Source organism: Narcine bancroftii, chromosome 5 (genome assembly GCF_036971445.1).
Source record: "Narcine bancroftii isolate sNarBan1 chromosome 5, sNarBan1.hap1, whole genome shotgun sequence".
NCBI classification, from domain to species: domain Eukaryota; kingdom Metazoa; phylum Chordata; class Chondrichthyes; order Torpediniformes; family Narcinidae; genus Narcine; species Narcine bancroftii.
This window is the reverse complement of record NC_091473.1, coordinates 143,941,898-143,969,213: the sequence shown is the minus strand read 5'-3', so window position 1 is coordinate 143,969,213 and position 27,316 is coordinate 143,941,898. Positions and strand designations below refer to the sequence as shown.

General features: G+C 41.4%; 1 protein-coding gene across 1 annotated transcript in view; it reads right to left on the bottom strand.

The window, feature by feature from the left end:
* The window catches only part of miga1 (mitoguardin 1), a 149,317-nt gene that overhangs the window by 67,431 nt on the left and 54,570 nt on the right, over window positions 1-27,316 (bottom strand). The window contains exon 11 of the mRNA XM_069942388.1: window positions 11,341-11,438. Coding sequence (XP_069798489.1) covers window positions 11,341-11,438 — 98 coding nt within the window. The remainder of the gene's footprint in view (window positions 1-11,340; window positions 11,439-27,316) is intronic.

The window sequence follows — 27,316 nt, the reverse complement described above, 5'->3', positions numbered from 1 at the left end:
CGATCAAATCTTCCCTCATTCTTCTATTGCTCCAAGGAATAAAGTCCTAATCGGTTTAATCTTTCCCTGTAATTCAACTCCTGAAGACCCGGAAACATCCTAGTAAATCATCTCTGCACTCTATCAATCTTACTGATATCCTTCCTGTAGTTTGGCGACCAGAACTGCACACAATATTCCAAATATGACCTCACCAAAGTCTTATACAACCTGACCATAACATCTCAACTCCTGTACTCAATACTTTGATTTATGAAGGCCAAGATGCCAAAAGCTTTCTTCACAGCCTTGTCTTCCTGTGGAGCCACATTCAGAGAACTATGTATTTGAATTCTCAGATCCCATTGTTCCTCAGTGCCGACCATTTACTATGTCCAACCTTGGTTTGTCCTTCCAAAATGCAACACCTCACACTTTTCTGCAATAAATCCCTTCTCTCACTTTCTGGCCCACTTTTCCATATGGCCCAGATCCAGATCCCTCTCCAAACTTTGAAAGCCTTCCTTGCTGTCCACAATGCCTTCAATCTTACTGCATTATCATCCAAATGACTGATATAGACAATAAGCAACCCATCTCTCTCCTCCCTGTCTCCCTCCTGCTCCCAGTGGAACTCAGCAGGGAAATGGGCATTGTGGGTCGAACCCTGCTTCCATGAGACCATAAGACATAGGAGCAGAAGGCGGCTATTCAGTCCATCAAGTCTGCCCCGCGATTCAAACCGGAGCTGATCCTTTTTCCCACTCAGCCCCAGTGCCCGGCCTTCTCCCCATTACCTTTGATTGCTTGGCTAATCAAGAATCTATCAATCTCTCCCTTAATACACCCAATGACCCGACCTCCATGATCACCTGTGGCACCAAATGTCACAGATTCACCACCCTTTGGCTGAAGAAATTCCTATGCATTTCTGTTCTAAGCAGACGCCTTTCAATCCGGATGTGGCACCCTTTTGACCTGGGCTTTCCCACTGGGAAACAACCTTTCCGACTGAGGAAGGAGAGGGAAAGAGGGTCGCATTAAAGAGGAGAGGGGGAATGTGGGTGGGTGATGGGAGGACCAAGGAGGCGTGAAGGATGAAGGAGCCAGGTTGGGGGAGGGGGGTTCAGGGGTGAGGAAGAGGGAAAATTACAGGGGCTCCGATTGATCTGTGAGCTGGCATAGACATAAGAACATAAGAAATAGGAGGAGTCGACCTTCCAGCCCATCGAGTCTGCTCCGCTGTTCAATAAGATCATGGCCGATCTGACTCAATTCCACTTACCTGTCTTTTCCCCATATCCCTTAATCCATTTTTTAAAATGTAAAAATCTATCTAACCTTAAATATGTTTAATGAAGTTGCCTCAACCTCTTCCCTGGGTTGAGAATTCCACAGATTCACTACACTCTGGGAAAAAGTTTTTCCTCATCTCCGTCTTCAGTCTACTCCCCTGAATCTTGAGGCTGCGTCCCTTAGTTCTGGTCTCACCTGCCAGTGAAAACAATTTTTCTGCCTCTATCTTATCTATCCCCTTCATAATTTTATATGCTTCTATAAGATCTCCCCTCATTCTTCTGAAATCGAGTGAGTATAATCCCAGATGATTTAGTCTCTCCTTGAGGGTCAACCCCCTCATCTCTGGCATCAACCTGGTGAACCTCCTCTGGACTGCCTCCAAGGCCATTATATCGCTGCTCAAGTATAGAGACCAAAACTGTACACAGTACTCCAGGACCTTGTACAGTTGCAGCATTTGTCATGGAGAGACAGTGAGACTCCTGATCACCAAAATAATTCTCCGTGACTCTCCTATTTATTAAAAATATTTATTTTAATATATGCATGTATGTACTGCGTCTATGCATTGTTTGTCTGCACGTGTGTTTTGCATTGTGAACTGGAGAACACTCTTCGTTGTGTTGAACTGGTACAATCGGATGACAAATAAACTTGAACTGAACAGACACATCATCTGCCATGTGTGTACCAACATGAAACACTCTTCTATGTTAATCCTTTGGGACTGCATGGTTACCGTAGCGGCTAGTGCAACGCTGTTACTGCGTCAGCATCCCTGATTCAAATCCGCCACTTTAAGGACTTTGCATGTTCTCCTCGTGTCTGCTTGGGTTTCCTCTGGGTACCCCAGACTCCTCCCACCCTTCAAAACGTATAGGGCCTGTAGGTTAATTGGGGTAACTGGGTGGCGTGAGCTCGTGGGCCTGTTACCGTGATGTAGGTATAAATTAACTATATAAACGTGTGTATAGTTGATACCATGTAAAAGTCAACTCACTATGTTTGGCCCCAAAATCTTGTACTTTTCATATATCGCATGTAAAAGTGGCCCCCACCCCCCTCTATTTTTGGCCCCAGGCACTCACCCACCAGAGCTCCCGACGCCCTGACCATGGACTTACCACCTGGTCCCAGCCAACCGGCCGCCCATCCCAGCTGCCAATGCCTCAAGCAATACAGGTACTTATTGAAGTCAATAGTATGCATGCAATCGTCAACCCCTAAATTTTACCCTAAAAATTGGTCCACAAAATTTGACTATTACACACATTTATACAGTAAATTAAACAAATTAAATTTAAATTTTAAATTTAATCCAATTTTTCAACTTCTCCCCATATGCCTTTCAACTTCCCTCCCAGTTCTACTGCTCATCAATACACTGGGGACAACTTACAGCCACCCACCGGCTTGCACGTCCTTGGGAGACAGAAGGAAACTGATGGTAACCCTTGCGATCGCAGGGAGTTCATGCAAACTCCACACATACAGCGCCCAAGGTGAGAACTGAACTGAGTCTCTAGCGCAGCAAAGCAGTGGCTTGACCAGCTGCTCCTCTGTGATGTCTGTGCCAACATTTAGCGTGGTTCTGAATCAGCAAACTGGAGTATCTCGTCTCGACCCAATCCAGAAGGAAGGGATGGGAAGGTTGACACGAGGAAATGTTGGACAGGGGCTTAGAGTGTAGGAGAGCGAGGGAGGACTTCATTGAAACATGAAAGGTCTCAAGAGGTTTTAACAAGTTGGATATGGAGAGAAAGTTCCCTGGAAGATCAAGATGGAGAAACAATATGGGAGTCAGACATTATAGACAGAAATTAGACAAATTCCTCCATAACGTCTTTGAGCCAGCCTGAACAGGGTAGTGGAAGTAGGATATATTTAAGGTAAAGATGGAGGAAAGATTCCCAAGAGAACCGGTAGGTGGGAAATGCAAAATTAGTGGTTGTGGTGACCCATTTACCAGCAAGCGAAATGGCTCCCAAAATGGTGGACGTGCAGTGTAAAACCCAGGAAATTGACACAGGTTTTTATCTGGGCTGATGACATCACGGATTATGTCACTTCCTGTCCATGTGACAGATGTGACAGAAGCCCAGTGTGCAAGCCTGGAGGTGTCAGTCTTGGACTAGAGTCCACAGCGTGTAGACCGACTTACCAGCGTATTCATCAACCTGACAGCGATTCCAAAACGTGTACTACACTGACGTCAGTACAGAATACTTCGCTACACTGGTGACCCAACGGTCCAAATGAGATTTGGACCCCAAGAGGGAAAATCTTCCTTCGATGCATTCCGAGGCTCTGAAACGGCCAACATTTTGGACTTCACGATGACGTGTATGGTTTAACCAAGCAAAACCACAATTCCAGTTGGGGCAGATAATATCTGATTCCACATGGTACTACTAAGTAGTAAGTGCCCTGGATCAAGAGACGGCATGCCGAGTTTCTGACTTTCTGCAGCAATCTCCAGAGGAGGGCAAGTATGTGGCGCTCGAGAGTCTGCTCATCCATATATTTGCCCTTTCTGTGTTTTGTGTCTGCTTGCTGCACCACAGCATCCAACACAGGTTTTTATCTGGGATGATGCATCACTGATGATGTCACTTCCTGTCCATGTGACAGAAACAGTCATACAAGCCCAGCATGCACACCTGGAGGTGTCAGTCTTGCATTAGACTCCACAGAGTGTACATCAACTTTCTAGCATATACATCAACAATGTGTACACCGATGGCTACAGTAGCTCAGTACAGAATACAAGGTCTTATTATTGAATGGTATACCAGGCCTGAGAGGATAATTAAGCAATCTGACTCCTAATTCACATTCATTTTTTGTGCACAAGTACCCTGACATGTTCTACCTCTTAGACACAATGTTAAGATAAGGCCCCGCCCACTCAGAATTGTACTGAGAGAAAAGCTTTGCTTTGCCTGCTATCCAGGCAGATCAACCCATACAGCAAGTAGGGCAATAATAAAGGGCACGGTGTGATGTTACAGTAAGTCAAGGCATGCAGGGTATGGTGCTACAAAGATGCAGTGCAGGATATAGACAAAAATTACAGTTAGTGTAAGCGCATCATCTTTTATGTGAGAGGGCCAGTCAAGAGCCTGATAACAGCAGTAACCATGAGCTGCGTTCACAATTCTCTGCAGTTTCTTGCCCTGAGCACATATACTGTGGAATAATCTATATCTATCTCAAAGGCAGGGAAAGGTATCCTTTGGAGTTCTAGCGAGTAAATATCCCTCATCCACCATCTCTGCAAAGAAATCATCACCTTGCTTATTTTGGAAGCTTGTGCTTCAGAAAGCCAACACGCATTTACCTGAATTAAAGCCAGTTGCATTCTTTGAAAGCAAAGCATTAACTATATAGAATGTTTTAGAAATTTGGAGACTGATTCTCCTTCAGATAATGTGACAAGGCAAGGATCAATAGCAGCAGTGAGATCAGATTTTGGACCCACATCAACACTGACATTATTCCAGAGACCATTCTGGTAATGACAGGGTTGAATTGCCAAGTGAAGTGATAAATTATTGTTTAACCTGGACTACCTTCACTTTGAAAATTATTCAATATCCGTTCTATGGCCACAGGATGTGTGGCTGAGTTTGTGTCCATCCCTTGGTTAAATCACCGGATAAAATGGAACCTTTGCACAGACTGAAGAGATAAGTGCAGGAACGTTTCCCCACATTACTCAAGCTCCAGCTCGACATAAGAATGTAAGAAATAAGAGCAGGAGTTGGCCCATCAACTCCACCATTCAACAAGATTGTGGCTGATCTGGCCATGGATCCAATTCCACTTAACCCATAACCCTTCATTCCCCAATTCTTCAAAACTCTATCTGTGTCTTAAATCCATCTAATGCAACAGCTTGTGCTGCTTTGAATTCCAAAGATTCTCTGGGAGAAGCATTTCCTCCCCACCTCTGTCTTACATCTACTCCCCTGGATCTCGAGACTACGTCTCCTTGTCCCAGTCTCACCCTGCCAGTGGAAACAACCTCTCAGTTTCTATCTTTACGATTCCTTTCAAAGGTTTCTTTCTTTTTAAAATATCTTTATTGAGTTTACTTTTTAAAAAAAAATACACACATACATATGCTGGAATATAAGAAAAGACAAAAATTTGAACATTTCAAATAAAACCTCGATTATGCATGGTATAAATTGTATGCACCCTTTCAAACCCCTTGAAAAAGAAAAGGTAAAAAAAAAACCCTCCCTCTAAACAAGGCAAAGGAATATCTCTAGATAGGTTTCTATAAGGACCCCCCCCCTTCTAAACTCCAAAGAGTATAGTCCCAGGTTACTCCACTTCTCCTTGTAGGGTAACCCTTTCACTTCTGGAATCAACCTGATGGACCTCCTCTGCACACAGCTGAAATCCTTGAGTGGCAGTTTTATTTCAGATACTATTCCCTGGTTTTGGAACTCGGTAACTAGAAGTAGGTAACAGGATGTCAAACTCAACTGAAATGAGGAGGCCAGAACTGAAGGATGTGGTTGCTACAGGCAGGGTGCACAGGAAATATACAAGGATGCTGCCTAGAATGGAGAACATGGTTTATGTCAGTGGTTCTCAACCTTTTTTCTTTCCACTCACATCCCACCTTAAGTGTTCCCTATGCCATCAGTGATCTGTGATTAGTTAGGGATTGGTTAAGGTGGGATGTGTGTGGAAAGAAAAAAGTTTGAAAACCACTGTTTTAATCATCTTGTTATGTGCATGGTTTCATAGCTCCAAAGGTAATGGGCCAATGGCAATTTTTCTCAAGCAAAATAATTCAGTAACAATTCAGTCTAGAGCAATGATTCTCCACCTTCCCTTCTCACCCACATCCCACCTTAAGCCATCCCTTACCAATCACAGAGCACCAATGGCACAGGGATTACTTAAAGTGGGATGTGAGTGAAAAGAAAAAGGTTGAGAACCATTGGTTTAAGGTGAGGGGGGAGTGATTTAACAGTAAGATGAAGGGTTACTTTTTTAAGGAACAGGGTTGCTGGAGGAGATGTTTGAGGCAGGTACCAATGCAACATTTAAGAAACATTTGTACAGATACATGGATCGGTTGGGTTTAGAGGGATATTAGTCAAACCTAGGCAGGTTGAACGAGTGACGGTGGAACGTTTTAGTCAGCATGGGCAAGATGGGCTGAAAACCCTGTTTTCACACGATGACCAATGGCTGCATTAAACTCCATGAGCTGTTGAGCCTGCCACTGTCAACCGGCAAGGGAAGATTGCCAGTTTAGACGAAGTAATTTTGTCCGACCGGCAGGAAAAAGAATCTCAGGGTTGTATGTGATGTCATGTATGTATTATAACAATAAATGTGAACTTTGACTTTTGACTTTGAAGTCTGGAGGAGGGATTACAGGCTACCAGGAATCTCAAGAACCCCGATCACAACCAAGGGGTCAGAGTATTCAAGGAAATAAAACCCCAGCATTGGAAAGAAGCTAAATTTTAAACCTTTTTGTATAAAGAGACAACAACATAACAACAACAAATATGGAGGCAGAACCATTACAAAATAGTAAGTCACCAGGGGAAGATACGTTTCCTATAGTTCTATAAAAAATTTAAGGATCTTTCAATACCTCCATTTATGGAGATATTAAATCAAGCACTAGAAACACATTCTCTCCAAGATTCTTTTTTAACAGCAATTATTACAGTAATACCTAAGAAAGGCAGAGATCTATTGAAACCAGCTTCATATGAACCAATTTCATTATTAAATGCTTATTATAAGATATTAGCTAAAGTATAAACAAATAGATTGGTAAAATATCTACCGGTTAATACATATGGATCAAACTAGATTTGTTAAAAATAGAAAATCTGCAGATAATGTGGCAAAGATGATTAGTTTAATACATTCAAATTAAAAAGGAGGCCTACATTAAATACAAGAAACAGGGAATAAATGAGATGCTAGGTAAATACATGGATTGTAAAAAGCTTAAGAAAGAAATTAGGAAAGCGAAAAGAAGATACGGGGAGGCTATAGCAAATAGGGTGAAAGTAAATCCAAAGGGTTTTTACAAATATGTCAATAGCAAAAGGAAAATGAAGGATAGAATTGGCCTCTTAGAGAATCAGAGCGGATAACTGTGTGCGGAGCCAAATGAGATGGGGGAGATACTGAACAAGTTCTTCTCTTTGGTATTGACTAGGGAAAAGAATATGGAATCGTGTAGGAAAAGGGATGATTATGGAAAATATAGGGATTAGGAAAGAGGGGGTGTAGGAACTTTTGAGGCATATAAACTTTTGAGGCATATAAAGATGGATGTCTCTGGGTCCTGACGGGATATTTCCCAGGACCTTGAGGTAAGTCAGGGAGGAAATAGCAGAGGCTTTGACAGATTTTTTCAACAGTCACTGGAGGGGGGCATGGTGCTGCAGGATTGGCGTATCACAAACGTGGTTCCTGTTTAAAAAGGGCTCCAGGTGTAGGCCCAGCAATTATAGTCGGTGGTCAGTAAACTAATGGAGAGTATTCTTTAGAGATAATTTGTGTAAGTATAAAGAGAGGCAGGAACTGATCAGGGACACTCAACATGGGTTTGTGCGGGGAAGGTCATGTTTGACAAATCTTGTTGAATTTTTTGCGGAGGTGACTAGGAAAGTTGATGAGGGAAGAGCAGTAGATGTTGTCTATACGGATTTCAGTAAGGCCTTCGATAAAGTTCCACATAGAAGATTGGTAAGGAAGGGTCAGAAGCTAGGTATTAATGTTGAGATAGTCAGATGGGTTCAACAGTGGCTAGAGGGTAGATGCCAGAGAGTCAGGGTGGATAACTGTCTGTCAGGATGGAGGCCAGTGATGAGCGGTGTGCCTCAGGGATCGGTGTTGGGTCCCTTGTTGTTTGTCATTTACATTAATGATTTGGATGATGGACTGGTAAATTGGGTTAGTAAATATGTGGAAGATACAAAAATAGGGGGAGGGAGGTTGTGGGTAGTGAGGATGGTTTTCAGAGACTGCAAAAGGATTTGGACTGCTTAGAAGAATGGGCTGAAAGATGGCAGACGGAGTTTAATATTGATAAGTGTGAAGTGCTTAATTTTGGGAAGAATAATCAAAACAGGTCATATGCAATAAAAGGGAGGGCATTGAGAATTGCAGAAGAACAGAGAGATCTTGGAATAACGGTTCATCATTCTTTGAAAGTGGAATCTCATGTGGATAGAGTGGTAAAGAAGGCTTTTGGTATGCTGGCCTTGATAAATCAAAGCATAGAATATAGGAATTGGGAAGTGATGTTGCGACTATTCAAGGCATTGGTGAGGTCAAATTTGGAATACTGTGTGCAGTTCTGGTCCCCAAATTATAAGAAGGATATCAATAAGGTAGAGAGGGTGCAGAGAAGATTTACTAAAATGTGGCCTGGATTGCAGTATCTAGAATACTGAGAACGATTGATTAGACTGGGACTTTATTCATTGGAGCATAGAAGGTTGAGGGGGGATTTGATAGAGATATTTAAAATTATGAGGGGAATCGATAGAGTAGATGTGAATAGGCTCTTCCCCTTGCAGGTAGGTGAGATTGGAACAAGGGGTCATGAGCTAAGGGTTAGACAGCAACATTTTAGAAGTAACATGAGAGGGAGCTTCTTCACTCAGAGAGTGGTGACTGAGTGGAATGACCTTCCGGAAGAGGTGTTGTATCAAGGTCAATTTTGCCATTTAAGAAAATGTTGGGATAGGTGCATGGATGTGAGGGGATTGCAGGGTTATGGGCAGGATGCAGGCAAGTGGGACTAGAAGAGATCACTTGAATTGGTATGGACTAGAGGGGCCGAGATTATGGTAATGGTTATAGTTCAAAAAAGAAGTGATTTAAGTGGCTTTAGATGCAGAAAAAGCATTTGATAGATTAGAATGTGATTTTTCTTATTAAAGTCAGGAAAATTTGGATTAGGGTCAATATTTATTGATTAGATTAAAATAATATTTAAGAACACTATTGCAAAAGTAGAGACTAATGGTCAAATTTCAACAACTTTTTGATTGACTAGATCAAGTAGACAAGGTTGTCCACTGCAACCTGCTTTATTTGTTTTAGCAATTGAACCCTTTGCTGAATTAATAAGACAGGATTCAAAAATACAAGGTATAAAAGTGAATCAGGAAGAACATAAAATAAGTTTTTTTTGCAGATGATGTTTTGATTTATTTAAGATACCAGTTAAATTTGTTGTGCCAACTTAAATTTACATTAAATGAATATGGAGAAGTAACTGTTTATAAAATTAATTGGGGAAAAAAGTGAAATTATGCCTTTAGTAAAAGGGGATTACACAAATTTAAGAAAGTATTTGATTTTGTGGCCAGATGTGGGAATAAAATATTTAGGTATTTGGGTGGAAGCTGAATTAGAAAATTGATTAAAATTATTCCCCATTATTAAAAAGAATAAATGAAGATTTGAAAAGATAGAATATGTTACTATTACTTTAATATGTAGTGTAAATTGTGTAAAGATTAATGTTATTCCGAGAATACAATACCTTTTTCAATCGATTCCTATTCCAGTCCCTCAAATATTTTTTAAAGAGTTAAACACTTGTGAAAGGAAATTTTTATGGAAAGATGGCAAGAGTTTCTTTGGATAAATTAACTTGGAATTACAATTTAGGAGGATTGCAGTTCCCTAATTTTATGAATTATTATAAAGCAGCCCAGTTGGATTTTGTTAATGTAATGTACGATTTAAATAAAATTCCAGCATGGGTATATAAAGAACTTAGTAAAATATGGGAGCCAAGCCCACAAGATTTCATTTATAAATGAAATTTAAGGTTGTTAACAATGAATAGAGAGACTCCTGTACTGAAGCATTTAATTGAGCTTTGGAATAAGGTTGATAAAGAAATTTGGGGAGGAAGATTATTGTTTGGAAAAATACCATTATTTCACAATAGATTTGATTCCATTTTCCAAAGGAAATAAATTTTTTAAGATTTGGCACAGTCAGGGAATTAAGAAGATAGAAGATGTTTTTGAAATAGGGAAAAGTATTTCTTCTAATAGAATTAAGAAGTTCAAAATGCCTGAAAATACTAGATTTTGTTATTATCAAGCTATTTTACGTGAAAATTATGGTCCAGAGCCGCTATTACCAGTAGAGACGGATTTGGAATTATTGCTATGTAGTGGAAATATAAAAAAAATATTTTAATGACGTATAGGTTAATACAAAAGAAAGCCCAAAAAAATAGGGTTTTGTAAATCTAGACAAAGATAGGATAGATTTGAATAAACAAATAGATGAATGAGATTGGATTGGAATATGTAGAGAGAAATATGAAAAGTACAATAAAGGTGAGATATGGAATGGTGCAACATAATTTTATTTAACACCATATAAATTTTAAAAATTGAATCAGACACTTTTTGATTTAGATGCGGACATTTTTGCATTCTACTTGCCAGTGTCCTAAAGTCCAATCTTTCTGGTTAGAATTGGGTAAATTATTGGAATGAATAATGGGGATTAAATGTTATTTTTATTTGGTGATATTAAGAATATTGAACCTAAGTTAAAATTGAATATGTATCAAAAGAAGTTTGGTCAAATTGCTTTAGCAATAGCAAGGAAATGTATTGCCATAACTTGGAAGTCTAATGCAGATTTGGGTGTAGAACATTAAGATGCTGAAGTCCAGAGTCATATGCCACTTGAGAAAATTACTTCTAATTTAAGAGACAAATATTACACATTTTGGAAGATATGGAGCCCTTATTTACAAAATATGGGTGTTAATATTTAAATGAAGCTCTGACATTCCCTTCACCTTAAGGTCTTAGTATATTATAAGAGTCTTTAAAGTTATAGGCACCTCTGTGGAGAGTCTCTTCTCCCATTCTTACTCTTCTTCTTTTGTAGGGGGATAGAGGGGGAAGGGGGTGGTTTCTTATTTTTCATTTATATATCACATGTATTTGCATTGTTTTGAATTATCTTTAATTGTGTGTTTTATTACATGGTTTTAAACTAACTTTTTAAAAATCAACTCACCTCGGCTGCCGACACAAATGAATCTGTCGATGCAATGCTGACCGCGTCCCTCTGGGAGACATCCTCAGTGTCCCGGACAGTGATGTCGGTCTCTCTGTCTGTATAAACCACATTGGATTAGCAACCATATGGGCAACAGTTAAGTGATATTTACATATTTATTCAGCTTAAGACGGGGGTGGTGGTGATATGGTTAGCGTAATGCTATTTCAGCATCAACGACCCGAGTTCACATCCACCACCGTCTGTAAGGAGATTGTACATTGTCACTACATCTGTAAAACACACAAAATGTCCTTTATGTAGCACAGGTAAAAATACAGAACTAACGTCTCATCAAGGTATGAGAGAATGGAGGAGTCACGTGATGGAGTAGTGGCCGGACGGTGAACTCCAGCCCTCTCCAGAAAAGTCGGGAAAAACAAGAGAAAATACAAAGGCACAGAAATACAAGTTAAAGAAAAGTGAGTATAAAGGTGGAAAGAAGATGGAGACAAAAGGAGAAAAATCAAAATCAACGGAAAGAAGAGAGGAAGAGAAGACAACGGAGGAAAAAGGTGAAGGCCTTACCTGTCCGAAGAGGCCCGCTGTGGAGAGAAGACCCCACTACCTCAGGTCGGTAGAAAGAGAACTACAACAATGGCTCACAGAGCCGAGTAAAAGTGCGCAACCGCGCATGCAAAAAAACACACCGACGGGAGGGGGGACCAGCTGGGGAGTCGATCTCCACAGCCGGCAACGACAGCTGCAGAACACCTGCAGCAAGAAGAGACCACAGAAGACAATAGAAACAAGAAAGAAGAGGAGGAAAGGGCAGCAAAGAAACAACAGATGGTCAACCTAGAGGAAGAAGAAGAGGAAGAGGAAGAGTACAGGGAAATAGAAGAAGAAAAGATAGGCAAGGTAAAGGAGGTACTTGCTCTTGTTAGAGGATACATGGAGTCATTTAAAGAATGGCAAACACAGGAATTCAATGATTTAAGAAGAAGAATAAACAACACAGAAAAGAAAATAAATAAAATGGATATGACCTTAACAGAAATGGGGAAAAAAATGGACAAGATGGAAGAACGGGCAATAGCAGCAGAAATGGAGGTAGAAGACTTAAAAAAGAAATTGGAGGAATCTAATAAAAAAACTAAAGAGACACAAGAATTACTAGCCCAAAAAATAGATATAATGGAAAATTATAACAGAAGAAATAACATAAAGATAGTGGGCCTTAAGGAAGATGTAGAAGGCAAGAATATGAGGGAGTTTATAAAAGAATGGATCCCTAAGGCCCTAGGATGTCCAGAACTACAGCAAGAAATGGAAATAGAAAGGGCACATAGAGCATTGGCCCCTAAACCACAACCACAACAAAAACCAAGATCTATTGTAGTAAAATTCCTAAGATATACTACAAGAGAAAAGGTACTGGAGAAGACAATGGAAAAAGTAAGAGAGGGCAACAAACCACTGGAGTATAAAGGGCAAAAAATCTTCATTTATCCAGATATAAGCTTTGAACTCCTAAAGAAGAGAAAAGAGTTCAATGCAGCAAAAGCGATTTTATGGAAGAAAGGATATAAATTTACACTGAAGCATCCTGCGGTATTGAAAATATTTATTCCAGGACAACAAAACAGACTATTCTCGGATCCAGAAGAAGCACGAAAATTTGCAGAACAATTACAAAAATAGACTGAGGGATGAAGACGGGTAATGAGAGCAAAAATTATCACGATTGATATGTATGTGGGTAAAGACAAAAATAGACTGAGGGATGAAGACGGGTAAGGAGGGTAAAAATGACCACGATTGATATGTATGCGGGTAAAGAGGTATAAGAGTGAATAGAGACAATGGGCATATGTGAAAGTATCTGTAATTAGAGGAAAACATAGAAAGTATAGACAAGAATTAATAAGGGAAGGTAATGGAATAGAGAGAATAAGGAGGGAACTAAAAGAGTGACCTTTGTGACATATAAAAAACAAAATCTTTTCTGGGGGGGGCTGGGTGGGGGAAAAAGAGCGGTCACTGCAAAATCAGTTGACGCTTGCGAGTGGATTCGCAAATCCAAATGGAGAGGGGAGATGTGGTTGTCCGACAAGGGATAAAGGGCAACTCAGGAGGGGAAGGGGAGATTGGGGATAAAGAAGATAGAAATAGGAGAATAAGGAAAATGTTGGATGTTGTAGGAATGTTGTCTGGTAAAGAGTTGAAAATAAGAAAACAGAAATGGAAAAGGAGGAAAGGTAATGATGGAAAAACGGAAAGAGAAGATAAACAAAATATAAAATGGCTACGCTGAACTATATGACTCTAAATATTAATGGAATACATAACCAAATTAAAAGGAAGAAACTACTAAATTTACTGAAAAAGGAAAAAATAGATATAGCATTTGTCCAAGAAACACATTTAACTGAATTGGAGCACAAGAAATTAAAGAGAGATTGGGTAGGACATGTAACAGCAGCATCGTATAATTCAAAAGCAAGAGGAGTGGCTATATTAATTAGCAAAAATGTGCCATTTAAAATAGAAGAGGAAATAATAGATCCAGCAGGGAGATATGTTATGATAAAATGTCAGATATATTCAGAGCTTTGGAATCTACTTAATATATATTCACCTAACGAAGAAGATCAAAAGTTTATGCAAGATATCTTTTTGAAGGTAGCTAATACGCAAGGGAACATACTAATAGGAGGGGATTTCAATCTGAATTTGGATCCAAATATGGATAAAACGGGGAAAAAAATTAACAGGAAGAACAAAGTAACCAAATTTATAATTAAATCAATGCAAGAAATGAAACTTGTGGACATATGGAGGAAACAAAACCCAAAAGAAAAGGAATACTCATACTACTCGACTAGACATAAAACATACTCAAGGATAGACCTATTCCTGTTATCAGCCCACATACAAGGGAGAGTTAGGAAAACGGAATATAAAGCTAGACTATTATCGGACCACTCACCCCTGTTATTGGCAATAGAGCTAGAAGACATCCCTCCAAGAATGTATAGATGGAGATTAAACCCCATGCTACTTAAAAGACAGGATTTTAGAGAATTTATTGAAAAACAATTAAAAATGTACTTTGAAGTAAATACGGAATCAGTGGAAGATAAGTTTATACTATGGGACGCAATGAAAGCATTCATTAGAGGGCAAATAATAAGTTATGCAACCAAGATGAAGAAGGACTATAATCAGGAAACAGAGCAGTTGGAAAGGGAAATAATAAACATAGAAAAAAAATTAGCAATAAAGGAAGATACAACCAAAAGAAGAGAATTGGCGGATAAAAAAATAAAATATGAAACATTACAAACATATAAGGTGGAGAAGAATATAATGAAGACAAAACAGAAATATTATGAACTAGGGGAAAAAACACACAAAATCCTAGCATGGCAGCTTAAGACAGAGCAAACTAAGAAAATGGTATTGGCAACAAGGAAAAAAGACAAACAAATTACATATAATCCAAAAGAAATTAAGGAAAACTTCAGAGAATTCTATGAACAATTATACCGAACCGAAAACGAAGGGAAAGAAGGGAAAATAGATGAATTTTTGACTAAAATTGAACTACCAAAACTACAAATAGAGGAACAAAATAAATTAACAGAACCATTTGGAACAGTAGAAATACAAGAGATAATAAAAAATTTACCAAATAATAAGACACCAGGAGAGGATGGACTCCCAATAGAATTCTACAAAACATTTAAAGACCTAATAATACCGCCCCTCCTGGATGTAATCAACCAGATTGATGAGACACAAAACTTACCAGATTCATGTAAAACAGCAATAATTACAGTGATACTAAAACAAGGGAAAGATCCACTCTCACCAGCGTCATATAGACCAATATCTTTGCTAAACACAGATTATAAGATAATAGCTAAACTATTAGCGAACAGATTAGCAGAACAGGTACCGAAAATGGTAAATTTAGACCAAACTGGATTTATCAAAAAAAGACGCACAACAGACAATATTTGTAAATTTATTAACTTAATTCATGCAGTAGAAGGAAATAAAGCACCGGCAGTAGCAGTTGCTTTAGACGCAGAGAAGGCCTTCGACAGAGTAGAATGGAATTACTTGTTCAAAGTATTGCAAAAATTCAGTTTACCGGAGAAGTATATTAATTGGATTAAAGCATTATATAAGGGACCGTTAGCGAAAGTGACAGTAAATGGACATGTATCAAAGCAATTTAACTTAAGCAGGTCAACGCGGCAGGGATGCCCACTATCACCATTATTGTTTGCGCTAGCTATAGAACCACTAGCAGAATCGATAAGAAGAGATAATAATATAAAAGGAATAAAAATAAAAGACAGGGAATATAAAATCAGTCTGTTTGCGGATGATGTGATAGTGTACTTAACAGAACCAGAACTATCAATAAAAGAACTATATAAGAAATTGAAGGAATATGGAGAAGTGTCGGGATACAAGATAAACGTAAATAAAAGTGAAGCAATGCCTATGAATAACGCGGATTTCTCAAAATTTAAGGAGGAATCCCCATTCAGATGGCAAACGCAGGCAATAAGATACCTAGGTGTGCAAATAAACAAAAATCTAGGCCAATTATATAAACTCAATTACAATCCACTAATGAAAAAATTACAGGACGATTTAGAGCATTGGAAAGAGCTACCACTAACACTGATAGGAAGGATAAACTGTATTAAAATGAACATTTTTCCAAGGATACTATACTTATTTCAGGCATTGCCAATACAACTGACAGAAAAATTCTTCAAAGAGTTAAAGAAAATAATAAGGAGATTTTTATGGAGAGGGGGGAAACCGAGGATAGCACTAGACAAATTAACAGAATGGTATAAACAAGGAGGCTTACAATTGCCAAACTTCAAAAATTATTATAGAGCCGCACAATTAAGGTACCTATCAGATTTTTATCAAACAAGGGAAAAACCAGACTGGACGAGACTAGAATTAGATAAAATAGGGGAAAAGATACCTGAACACATATTATATAAATGGGACGAAAAATTGGTACAACATAGAACTTCTCCAGTATTACACCATCTCCTCAATATATGGAAGAAGATTCATGTAGAAAGAAATAAAATAAATGACCAAATACCAAAACTAATATTGACGCAAAATAAGCTACTCCCTTTTACAATAGACAACCTTGCCTTTAGAAAATGGGAAAAAAAAGGGATTAAAAGAATAGAAAATTGTTTTTCAGGAAGTAGATTCTTATCCTTTGAACAAATGAGAGATAAGTACAATATAACGGGAGATACAGCGCTGGCATATTACCAACTGAGATCCTACTTGAAAGATAAATTAGGAAGCAACTTGAGTTTACCAGAGGGAAGTAACCTTGAATATGTGATTACAGATACAATGTTAATCAAAAGATTTATAAAAAATATGTATATTAAACTGCAAGAAAAGGAAAATGAGGAAACAAATGGTAAAACTAAACAAAAATGGGAACAAGATTTAAATATAAAGATAAAAAAGGAAACATGGGAGAAGTTATGCTCTGGAACGATGAGAAATACAATAAATACGAGGCTGCGTATGATACAATATAATTGGTTACACAGACTATACATTACACCGCAAAAGTTAAATAAATGGGACCCAACAGTATCTGATAGATGTTTTCGATGTAAAAAAGAAAGGGGAACAACAATTCATGCAATCTGGACATGTGAGAGAGTAGAAAAATTTTGGGATGATCTCAATCAGATATTAAATAAAATAACAGAAAACAATATACCAAAGAATCCAGAGATCTTTCTCCTAAGTAACATAAAAAATAAAGAATTTGGAATTGACTTGGAGGATGCACAAAAAAGATTTGTTAAGATAGCCCTAGCTGTAGCAAAAAAATGTATTATGTCAACCTGGAAATTGGAAGATAATTTGAAAATACAACAATGGTATATAGAAATGAATAAATGTATTCCATTAGAAAAAATAACATATAGTTTAAGAAATAATATTGAAATATTCGAACAAGTATGGGAGCCTTACATTAAATACAATAGCGAAAACCTACCGGGAACAAACATTACCTAAGTTGATGGAAGGAGAAGAGAAGAAAAGAATGGACTCAGTAGAATTTCTGGTGTATTTTTGTTGAATGACAACATTGTCTAACTGAATTAATGCAACCTAGATTGTATAACTAAAATGGATGAGAGGGGGGGGGGATGGGGGGGTGGCTTGGGAGGAGGGAGGGGGGAGGGAGAAAAAGTCACTGTAAATGTGTGGAAAAGAAAAAGTGTATATCATGGCTATTGTGATTTATGGTGTGAAAAATAAAAAATTTAAAAAAAAAAAAAGGTATGAGAGAATGCTGGTAGGCATCTGAGCAAAAGGGTGGGGGGGGGTGGCAAAGGCAGAAGATGATGGGTAGATGAGGGGAGGGAGGGGACAGCAGCAGTGAGGGGGAGGAGGGATGGCTGGGAGGGTGAGGGGGAAGGCAGGGGAGAACTGGAAGGGGAGAGGGGAAAATTTAGCAGAAAGCAGAGAAGTCCATCTGGCTGGAGAGAGCCCAGGCAGAAGATAAGGTGGTGTTCTTCAAATCTGCGGGTGGTCAGGGTGGGATAGTGCACAGGCCATGGACAGACATGTGAGTCTGGGAGTGTGACTTAGAATTGAAACGATTGGCTACTGGGAGGTCGCTGTGGTTGTGGATCAGCAAAGCGATCCCCCAATTTGCGGCTGGGTTCTCCGATGTAGAGAAGACCACAAAGGGAAGTCCTGCGGATGTACAAGTGAAGTGTTTCTTCACTTGAAAGGCTTGCTTGACGCCCTGGACCATGGTGAGGTGTGTGCGCATTGGCTTTGTGTCTGTGTGGGTCCCTGAGTCTATGTGGGTTTGTGTATCTGTGTGGGTCCCTGTGTCTGTGTAGGTTTCTGTGTCTGTGTGGATCTCTGCGTCTGTGTGGGTCCCTATGCCTGTGTGGTCCCTGTGCCTGTGTGGGTCCCTGTGTCTGTGTGCGTTTCTGTGTCTGTGTGGTTTCTGCATCTGTGTGGGTCTGTGGGTTTCCTAGGGGTATAATGGTTTCTTTAAATTAATTAAATTTAGACATGCAACATCTTATCCAACACCATGTCCTAATGAGCCACTAATGGAGTTATTTTTTTAAATTTACAGCTTGGTAACAGGCCCTTCTGGCTCACTGGTCCATGCTGCCCAAATGCCCCAAACCTCAAACATTTTGGTGGGAGGAAACTGGAGTACCCGGAGGTAACCCACACAGACAAGGGGAGAAAGTATAAACTCCTTACAGACAGCACTGGATCTGAACCCAGGTTGTTGGCGCTGTAATTGCTACACTAACCGTGCTTTCCTCCACATAGTTTCTGCCCATGTTCCACAGATGTATGGGAAATTGGGAGGTGGTTTCACTGAGCACCTTTGCTCTGTCTGCACCAGTGGCAAGAGACCTCTCAGTGGCCAACTATTTCAGTTCTGCGTCCCTCGTCCATATCACATGTCTGTCCATGGCTTCGTGTACTAAGCCCACCAAGACCCCCCACAAATTGGAGGAACAACACCTGATTTTCCATCTGGGCACTCTCCAGGCACTAACATTGACTTTTCCAGTTTCTGCCAACCTGCTCTCCTTTCCCCTCCCTTCCTTTTCCTTTGTCAGCTCTATGCCCCCTTCCCTCTCTATTCTCTGAGCTATCCCTCCTCCTCCTTTTTGCTGCTGTGCCCTCCCTCCCTTCTCCACCTACCATCTCATACCTTTGAGACCACACCTCCCCCACTTCCCCACTCTTTTATTCGGACACCTGCCAACATTTTTCCATTCCTCAAGCCCAAAATGTCAGTTCTGAATTTTTATCTTTGCTCTATAAAGGACCCTGTTTGACCTGCCAAGATTCTCCTGCATCATGTTTTTACTTCAACCACGGTGTCTGCAGACTTTTGCATTTTACTTGGGGCTAGTAGGTTAGTTGGTTGCATGGGAATATTGGAGGGCCGAAAGGCCTGTTACTGCACCATATCTCTAAATTAAAATTCATATCAGGCGTGGGAGTGGGAGTCACTCTTCTTTGAGCCAGTTCCGTCACTTGATCAGATCAAAGTTAATCCTCCACCACCTTCCTGCCCACTCTCACACCCCTCAAATCCCAAGGGTGCCAAAAAATTCATCGATCTCTTTGAATAATAGTTAAAAAAAATTCTCAATGGGCTAGATGCAGGGAAGGCATTCCCCTGACTGGCCTGTCTCATTACAGGACAATAAAAGGAATCTTTGAATGGGGACTCATGCCCCGTGCTGGGTCAAAACACATACCACAAGATGTCTAAATGTTAATGGAATTAAGGGGTATTGGTGGTGAGTTGGCAAATTGGCCTTGACCTTTCATTGAGTAATAGAGCAAGCATGATTGGCCAATTCGTCCAAATTCTTAAACTAAAAGCCTTCTGGTAGAGCTTCCATTCATGTTCAATTGCTCTACATTTTCACAACTTGGATGATTCAATGCACCTCATGGCAAATTAAATGATTCCTCTGGATTTCATATTTCATGCAACAAAGTCAATAATTTTGCTTCGTTATCCCAACAACCCATTCCCCCCAATTATTCACTGCCATCGATTTCTTGCACGTGCCGTCAATTCCCACAACTGTCCTGCCACTCACCTGCACCAAGTGGCTAAATACCCTGCCATCCAGGCTCTGAAGATGTAGGAGCAGAGGAGGGCCTGATGGAAATAGATCAAATAATGGGGAGGCATTGATGCAAAAAAATTTCTCCCTCAAAGGAGAGCTATCTAAAGTTGGAGGGTAAATTTTCAAAGGTAAATTTTAGACATGCAGCACGGTGACAGGCAATTTCGGTCCATGAGTCCATGCTGCCCAATTTACAACCAATTAATCTACACCCGTGGTACGTTCTGAACGGTGGGAGGAAACCGGAGCCCCTGGGGAAAACCCATGCAGGCACGGAGACAACGTAAAACTTCTTATAGACAGTGCGGGATTTGAACCCCAGTACCGATCGCTGGCACTGTGCTAATTGCTAAGGGATAAAAGGTTTGGAGATTAACCTTTTCTCACTCGAGGTGAGGAATGGGGGAAGAGAATCCCTGAATATTTAAATGATGACCACTTGAATCACTAAGACACAGAGACAACACTCCAAGAGCAGGTAAGTGAGAACGGACAGGTTGAGTACTTGATAGCTATGGTGGGCTAAAGGGTGCGTTTCTGTGCTACATGACTCTTACATTGCTTCTTTGGTGACCTCAGTTTCCCCAGCTCTTCAACCTTCTCTAGCAACGCTCCCAGTCCTGTCACTTTGGCCCTTCAACCCATCACGTCTGAACTGACATTTTTGTCCATCCTGTTTGCCCCAATTAGGACTCTATCTTGTGTCTTTCTAACAGCGTTCCACCAGCACTGATACAACTCTTCCTCCCTGTCGCTCTCCTTGTCAAACTCTTTATTGAGTAATTGAGTCATACAGCATGGAAGTAGGGCCTGATGTGGGAACAATAGGTCAATCGGCCCGTCAAGCCTGCTCGCCCATTCCACAATATTACAGCTGACCTGGCCGTGACCTCGGCTCCATTTACCTGCCTTTGCCCCATGACTCTTACTTTCCCCTCTTTTCCAAAAGGTTGTTCTGTCTGCATTTTAAATGCCTGCCTGGGCAGAAAATTCCACAGATTCACTGCTCTCTGGGAGAAACTGTTCGTCCTCAGCGCCATCCTCAATCTACTTTCTCATATCTTGAGGCTATAACCCGTCCTTCAGAACTCCACAGCTCTTCGGGTGCCATGGTTAGCATAGCGGTTATCACAACGATGTTGCAGCACCAGTGATGAGGACCAGGGTCCAAATCCCATGCTATCTGTAAGGTGTTTGTACATTCTTCCTCGCGCTGGGTTCAAGCCTGACCTCATGTGTTGTCTGTGTGGAGTCTGCACGTTCCCCCTGTGACCTCAAGGGTTTCCTCCGGGTGCTCAAGTTTCCTCCCACATCACGTGCAGGTTGGTTAACTTGATACTTTGAGTACGAGCCGGAGAATTTATTGCCATTAACACAAGTACAGCGGAAGATTCTCCAAAATACTTACTTGGCACAGTCACACAGGTAGGCAAGATAGAACAAGGAGCATTACTGCACAGTAGAGGCCCTACAACCCATGACAAAGTACTGACCTATATAAACTTACTCCAAAAACAAGCTACTCATACCAAACCTCACACTAATAACCCTCTATTTTGCTTGCAGTCGAGTGCCTATCTAATTTGGGGTGGCACAGTCGGCACCAGGGATTGGGACGGGGATTCAAATGCCAGGCTGCCTGCAAGTTTTTACCTTCTCCCCGTGTCTGTATGGGTTTTCCCCGGGGCTTCCGGTGTGTTATGTCCAAAGTTTTAAAAATATACTCTTTTAAATGTCCCGACTGCTCCAGCCTCCACCACCACCTCCAGCTAGGCGTTCCAGGCACCCACCACTCGCTGTGTAAAAAAATATTTACCTCTGACGTCTCCCCAAAACTTTCTTCCACTCACCTTACACAGATGCCCTCTGTTATTTGCTACTATCACCCCGGGGGAAAAAAGGTGCTGGCTGTCCACCCAACTATACTTGGTATAACCCCTTCTTCAGAAGAGAACTCCACAGCTCTTCGGGTGCCATGGTTAACATAGCAGTCAGCACCACGCTGTTGCAGCACCAGTGATGAGTTCTCTTCTGAAGAAGGGGTCAACTATGTAGGTTAATTGTGTGTTCCCGTGCTGTATGTCTAAACTTAAAAAAAATACCAACTATAGTCTTATAATCGACCACAATGCAGCAAGACGGAGAGATAATAAATGGTGAATTCTTGAATAATACTTTTGAGAGCCAGCACAGTCAATGGGCTGACGAGCATGTTTCCCAACTCTGCGACTCTTCCACCTCTCCAACTCCTTCACCGAGCTCAATACCTTCGCCGTAACAGCCCCCTCCCCCCACCCACCCCAGTGAGGCTCCACTACCGGTAGAGTGCAAGTCGTTCTCTCTGAAATGGCAACAAGTAAAAATAGAAGGGAGAGAGTATCACTTGGCAAAAACCTGCCATTCTTCAGCAATGATATCAACTGCAACACCAGCTGCGATTGGAGGCTCTCCCACTTTCCAACTGCAGGATCCAGCGGCTCAAACTGTGACATTTAAACTGCAATATTATTTGCGTGTAAACTGCAAAAGCGCTGCCAATAAAACCTCTTTAATTTGGAATGGATGTTTGCACGATTCAAGACAAGAATAATCCAGGTCATCACTTGTAAGGTAAACAACCAATTAGAAAAATAAACCTCAATTTATATAACCATATAACAATTACAGCACGGAAACAGGCCAATTTGGCCCTTCTAATCCGCACTGATCCAAGTACCCTCCTCTAATCCCATTTACCAGCTCTCTGCCCATATCCCACCATCCCCCTCCCACCCATATACTTATCCAACTCTTTCTTAAATGACGAAATCGACCCTGCCTCCACCACCTTTCCCAGAAGCAGTTTGCATATCACTTCTTAAATGTGTATCGTAGCAAAACGTGGCAGTCGCATAAAGTAGATCTTAATCTGTAATAATCTATGGCCAGGTTATCCCTGGAGGTAAACAAGAGGTCTGCAGATGCTCGTGAACTAGTACAATGGACGAAAGAGGGTCATGAGGCATCCATGGAAAGCAGCAGGCAGTTGAAGGATGTGGGCGGCACGGTTAGCGCAACGCTCTTACAGCGCCAGTGGCCTTGGTTCGAAACCCGCGCTCTCTGTAAGGAGTTTGTACGTTCTCCTCCGTGACTGTGCAGGTTTCCTCCAAGTGCTCCAGTTTCCTCCCACCCTTCAAAAGCGTTAGGAGGTGGACGTTAATTGGAGTTTCCGGGTCGGGCACGGGTTCGTGGGCCGGTTATGGTGCTATATGTCTAAATTTAAGAATCAAGTGAAGCTCGCTGAGAGATAAATACAGGCTGAGATTAATCATGAAATCTTCCACTAATATTAGGACTTTTGATCCTGCATTGTAAAATGGAGATTCCCCGGAAATTTTCCCAGGAACCCTCCTGTGAACCTGTGGAGTGAAAAGGTCAGCCTGGGGATTTTAAACGGGTCTATGGCCCTACCTCGCAGGTAGGGCCGTGGCCCCGGGGAAATTTTCACAAACCACCCATTCTCTGCGGTACGAAGGGCCAAATGGCCATGCAGGGAAGCCTCATGACATCAGCGCTTGAATTCTGCATCACATAGGCGATTAAAATGAAATGATTCTTACTGCCTGACAATAGCAGGACGCTTTGGCGCATCGCGACGGCAGCACAATGCGGGATGAATGGCTGTCCTCATTAAGCATAATCCCTCATGCAGCTGGATTTCCCAGAGTGGTTCCAATGACATGTCAAAATGCAGTGGTTCGTGGGCAGAGAATGGGGTCAGAGTGCGGGTACAGGGGGGGACAGGCAACAGGAGGAGGAAGGGAGCAAAGGGCAGGCGTGAGAACGACTGATGGACGGTGGGGGGGGGGGAGGCTTGCATAACTTGTCATCGGTTGGGGGGGTGGGACTCACCCAAATTGCCGGGGAGGACAATTTCCCATTCTTCAATCCTCCGGCACCTCCCCTGCAGTCAAAGAGGATTCAAAGATCATAGCTACTGCCCCAGCTATCTCTTCCCTCACTTCCCACAGCAGCCTGGGGTCTATCGTGTCCAGCGCAGGGACTTATCAATCTTGATGTTTTTAAGAAGATCTAACAATTCTGCTTCCTTAATCTCCACACTGTCCAGCATACAGGCCTGTTCAATTTCAACCTCACCCTGATCAAGGTCCTTTTCGCTTGTGAATATTGATGCAACGCATTCATTTAGGACCCTCCCCAACCTCCTCTGCCTCCTTTATCCTTTAACGGCCCCACTTTCATTCTCATTGTCCTTTTGTTCTTCACATACACAGCACGCCTTGAGGTTCTCCTTAATTCTACAGGCCAAGGCCTTCTCCTGTCCCCCCTTTGAGTTCTTCTAAGTCATTCTTAAGCTCCTTCCTGGGTACCACATAGTTCTCATGAGCCTTCCTGTTTCCTATGTCTAAAGTCTGCTTCCTTCTTCCTCTTGACTAGTTGACTGACCTGTTTCATTAGTCATGGTCCCAGTATCTTAAACCCTGCTCAAGTGGTCCCTAAACTTCCTCCACATTACTTCTGTGCTTTCACCCTTAAACATCTGTTTCCAATTTATTATCGCTAGTTCCTGCAGGTCATCAGGGGAGAGCATGGAGTGAACCAGATAACAGCAGTTTGCTTTTATAAAATGTTTTCTGCTATAGCTAACTTGCTTTTGTTTTCTCTTGTAAATTGCAAAAAATACTTTTTCCTGTTGTCCTAGTTGCAGGTTTTGTCCCAGTTTTAAATGCTTACCTGTAGACACTTAAAAAAATCTTAACATTCCCCACAGAAATGGGGGGGGAAGGGTCTTATATGCCGGCAAATACGGTAATAATAAACTTGATCAATTCTCAAACTCAGCAGGTCAAACCTGCTTCTCCTGCTGAGCTCCTCCAGCAGATTGCTTTCTTCTTTGGGTTCCATCATCTGCAGTCTCCTGGGCCCAATCGATCAGTTGCCTGAATGCTCCAGTTCTCGATCAGAGGTGCCCAGCTGTCTTCTCTGAACCGAGGCTCTTTCACAGCCACTTCAGTGAGTTCCATTTGCCACTACTGCTGGAGTTGAAGAAACACTACACCCTGGCCAATATGGACAAGGGGGAGCCCTGAGTAGCCACGATTACCCTCCACGCCAGCCATTCTTCCACCCTTTTACGGCTATGGCCCCCTTAGGACTTGGATCTAAGTTTATGGGCCCCCTTCCCTGTGAAGTAGTCAAGTTTTAATTTCTTCTGTACTACTGACTGCATTTAAAAAAACACTAAAAATCTTAATGTTACGTGAGGTGACAAGAAAACAAGCCTTTTCATCTGAGCATAACAGCTGTGGCTTGTGAGTCCAGAAGAAACAGGAAATCATTTTTATTGAGCATGTAGGAAAGAAGAAAACATGAATATTTATATCTTGATGAAGGGGTCAGGCCTGTAACGTTGGTTATGTATATTTTTCTTTGTACACCATTTGACTTGCTGAGCATTGAGTTTTCACTAAGGCCATTCAGTTTCCATGCCTCCTTGGGCCACTTATTAAGGATTTCAGACCGTAGCTCCCTTAAATGTGCTGTGGTCCCCAGTTGAGAATGGCTAGTCCAGGATTCATATCTATTCACTCCCATGCAAAGCGGGTAAACAAACTATTGGAATGATACGGGTCATTGGGTGATAAGTGTTCATCCCAATAACCCCACATTGGAAGCTCTATAGGATTAATGGGATGCGCACAGTGGACGATAAACCCTGCCTCTTTCTGCTAGAGATTTAGATACGATCAGAGGAGAAGCTACTTCCTTCAGAAGTTTTTTTAATATTCCCTATACATAGTGAAGGGAGGAAGGTTTGGGGTACATGTCCGAGGTATGGTTTTATTTAAACACAGAGTTGTGGGTGCCTGGAATGCATTGTCAGGGATGGGTGGGAGCCTAGTATAATAGGGGCAGGCACATGGATGGAAAAAAAAAAAAAATCGGGTTATGAGGAAGGGTTTGGTTTTTTTTGATAGTGTTATGGGGCACATTACATTTTATATTATATATTAATATGTCTTTAAAAGAGATTGATTATGGGGTGTTAGTGTGTAGGCCACTTCACAGAGTCTTCTTTGGCTTGGCTTCGCTGACGAAGATTTATGGAGGGGTAATGTCCATGTCAGCTGCAGGCTCGTTTGTGGCTGACATGTCCGAAGCGGGACAGGCAGACACGGTTGCAGCGGTTGCAGGGGAAAATTGGTGGGTTGGGGTTGGGTGTTGGGTTTTTCCTCCTTTGTCTTGTCAGTGAGGTGGGCTCTGCGGTCTTCTTCAAAGGAGGTTGCTGCCCGCCGAACTGTGAGGCGCCAAGATGCACGGTTTGAGGCGATAGAGTAACACTTCACAAAAGACATTCCATTTGAAATGCAAGAGCTATGCATAAGTAGAGACTTCATGTCCACAGTGACTTCACAGAAACTTTGAAGACTGCGGTCTTCTTCAAAGGAGGTTGCTGCCCGCCGAACTGTGAGGCGCCAAGATGCACGGTTTGAGGCGATAGAGTAACACTTCACAAAAGACATTCCATTTGAAATGCAAGAGCTATGCATAAGTAGAGACTTCATGTCCACAGTGACTTCACAGAAACTTTGAAGACTGCCTATAGAAACTTCACAAGTAGGTGTTAATTGGACTGATGTTGTGGAGTAAATGGACAATTATCTTTAAAGCAACAGATGCCCAGGTAGAAACTGATTCCAGTGCCAGCAATCTGTCTTGTGGTTTTGCAAAAAGGGAGAGAGAGAGAGAGAGAGAGAGAGAGAGAGAGAGAGAGAGAGAGAGAATGAGAATTCATTTCGACAGTTCTGTAGTGGCTTTTGGAGAATGCAACTTGGAAAGGTGGCAGGTTTGTTGAAGATGGGTTGTGAGTTCTGAGTTCAACCTGTTCAAATCCCTTGTGGTCCTTACAAGAGGAAATGGTTGGCTAGAGTATTTCTCCTGAAATAAGGGAAACAAGAGGAACTCTGTGGTGACCTGGAATAAGAGGTTATTGTGACAGATTATGATATGTTTAAAAGGAGATAAATTGGGGCAGTTTTTTTTTTAGTGTAGGTCACATACAAACACTTCAAAACAGATCTCATTTGAAATACTGGTGCTCTGCTCAAGCCAAACAGGCCGGATCCAAGGGCCTTTGCAAAAGCTTTGGGGAGGCCATATAGAGACTTCACTAATGGATGGTTGTTTTGAAAAGCAACAGATGAAAGAACTTTGGGAACCACAGGCTGTCTGAGTGCAGTTTGGTGTTCTTGGAGGGTCATGTGGTTTTGCAA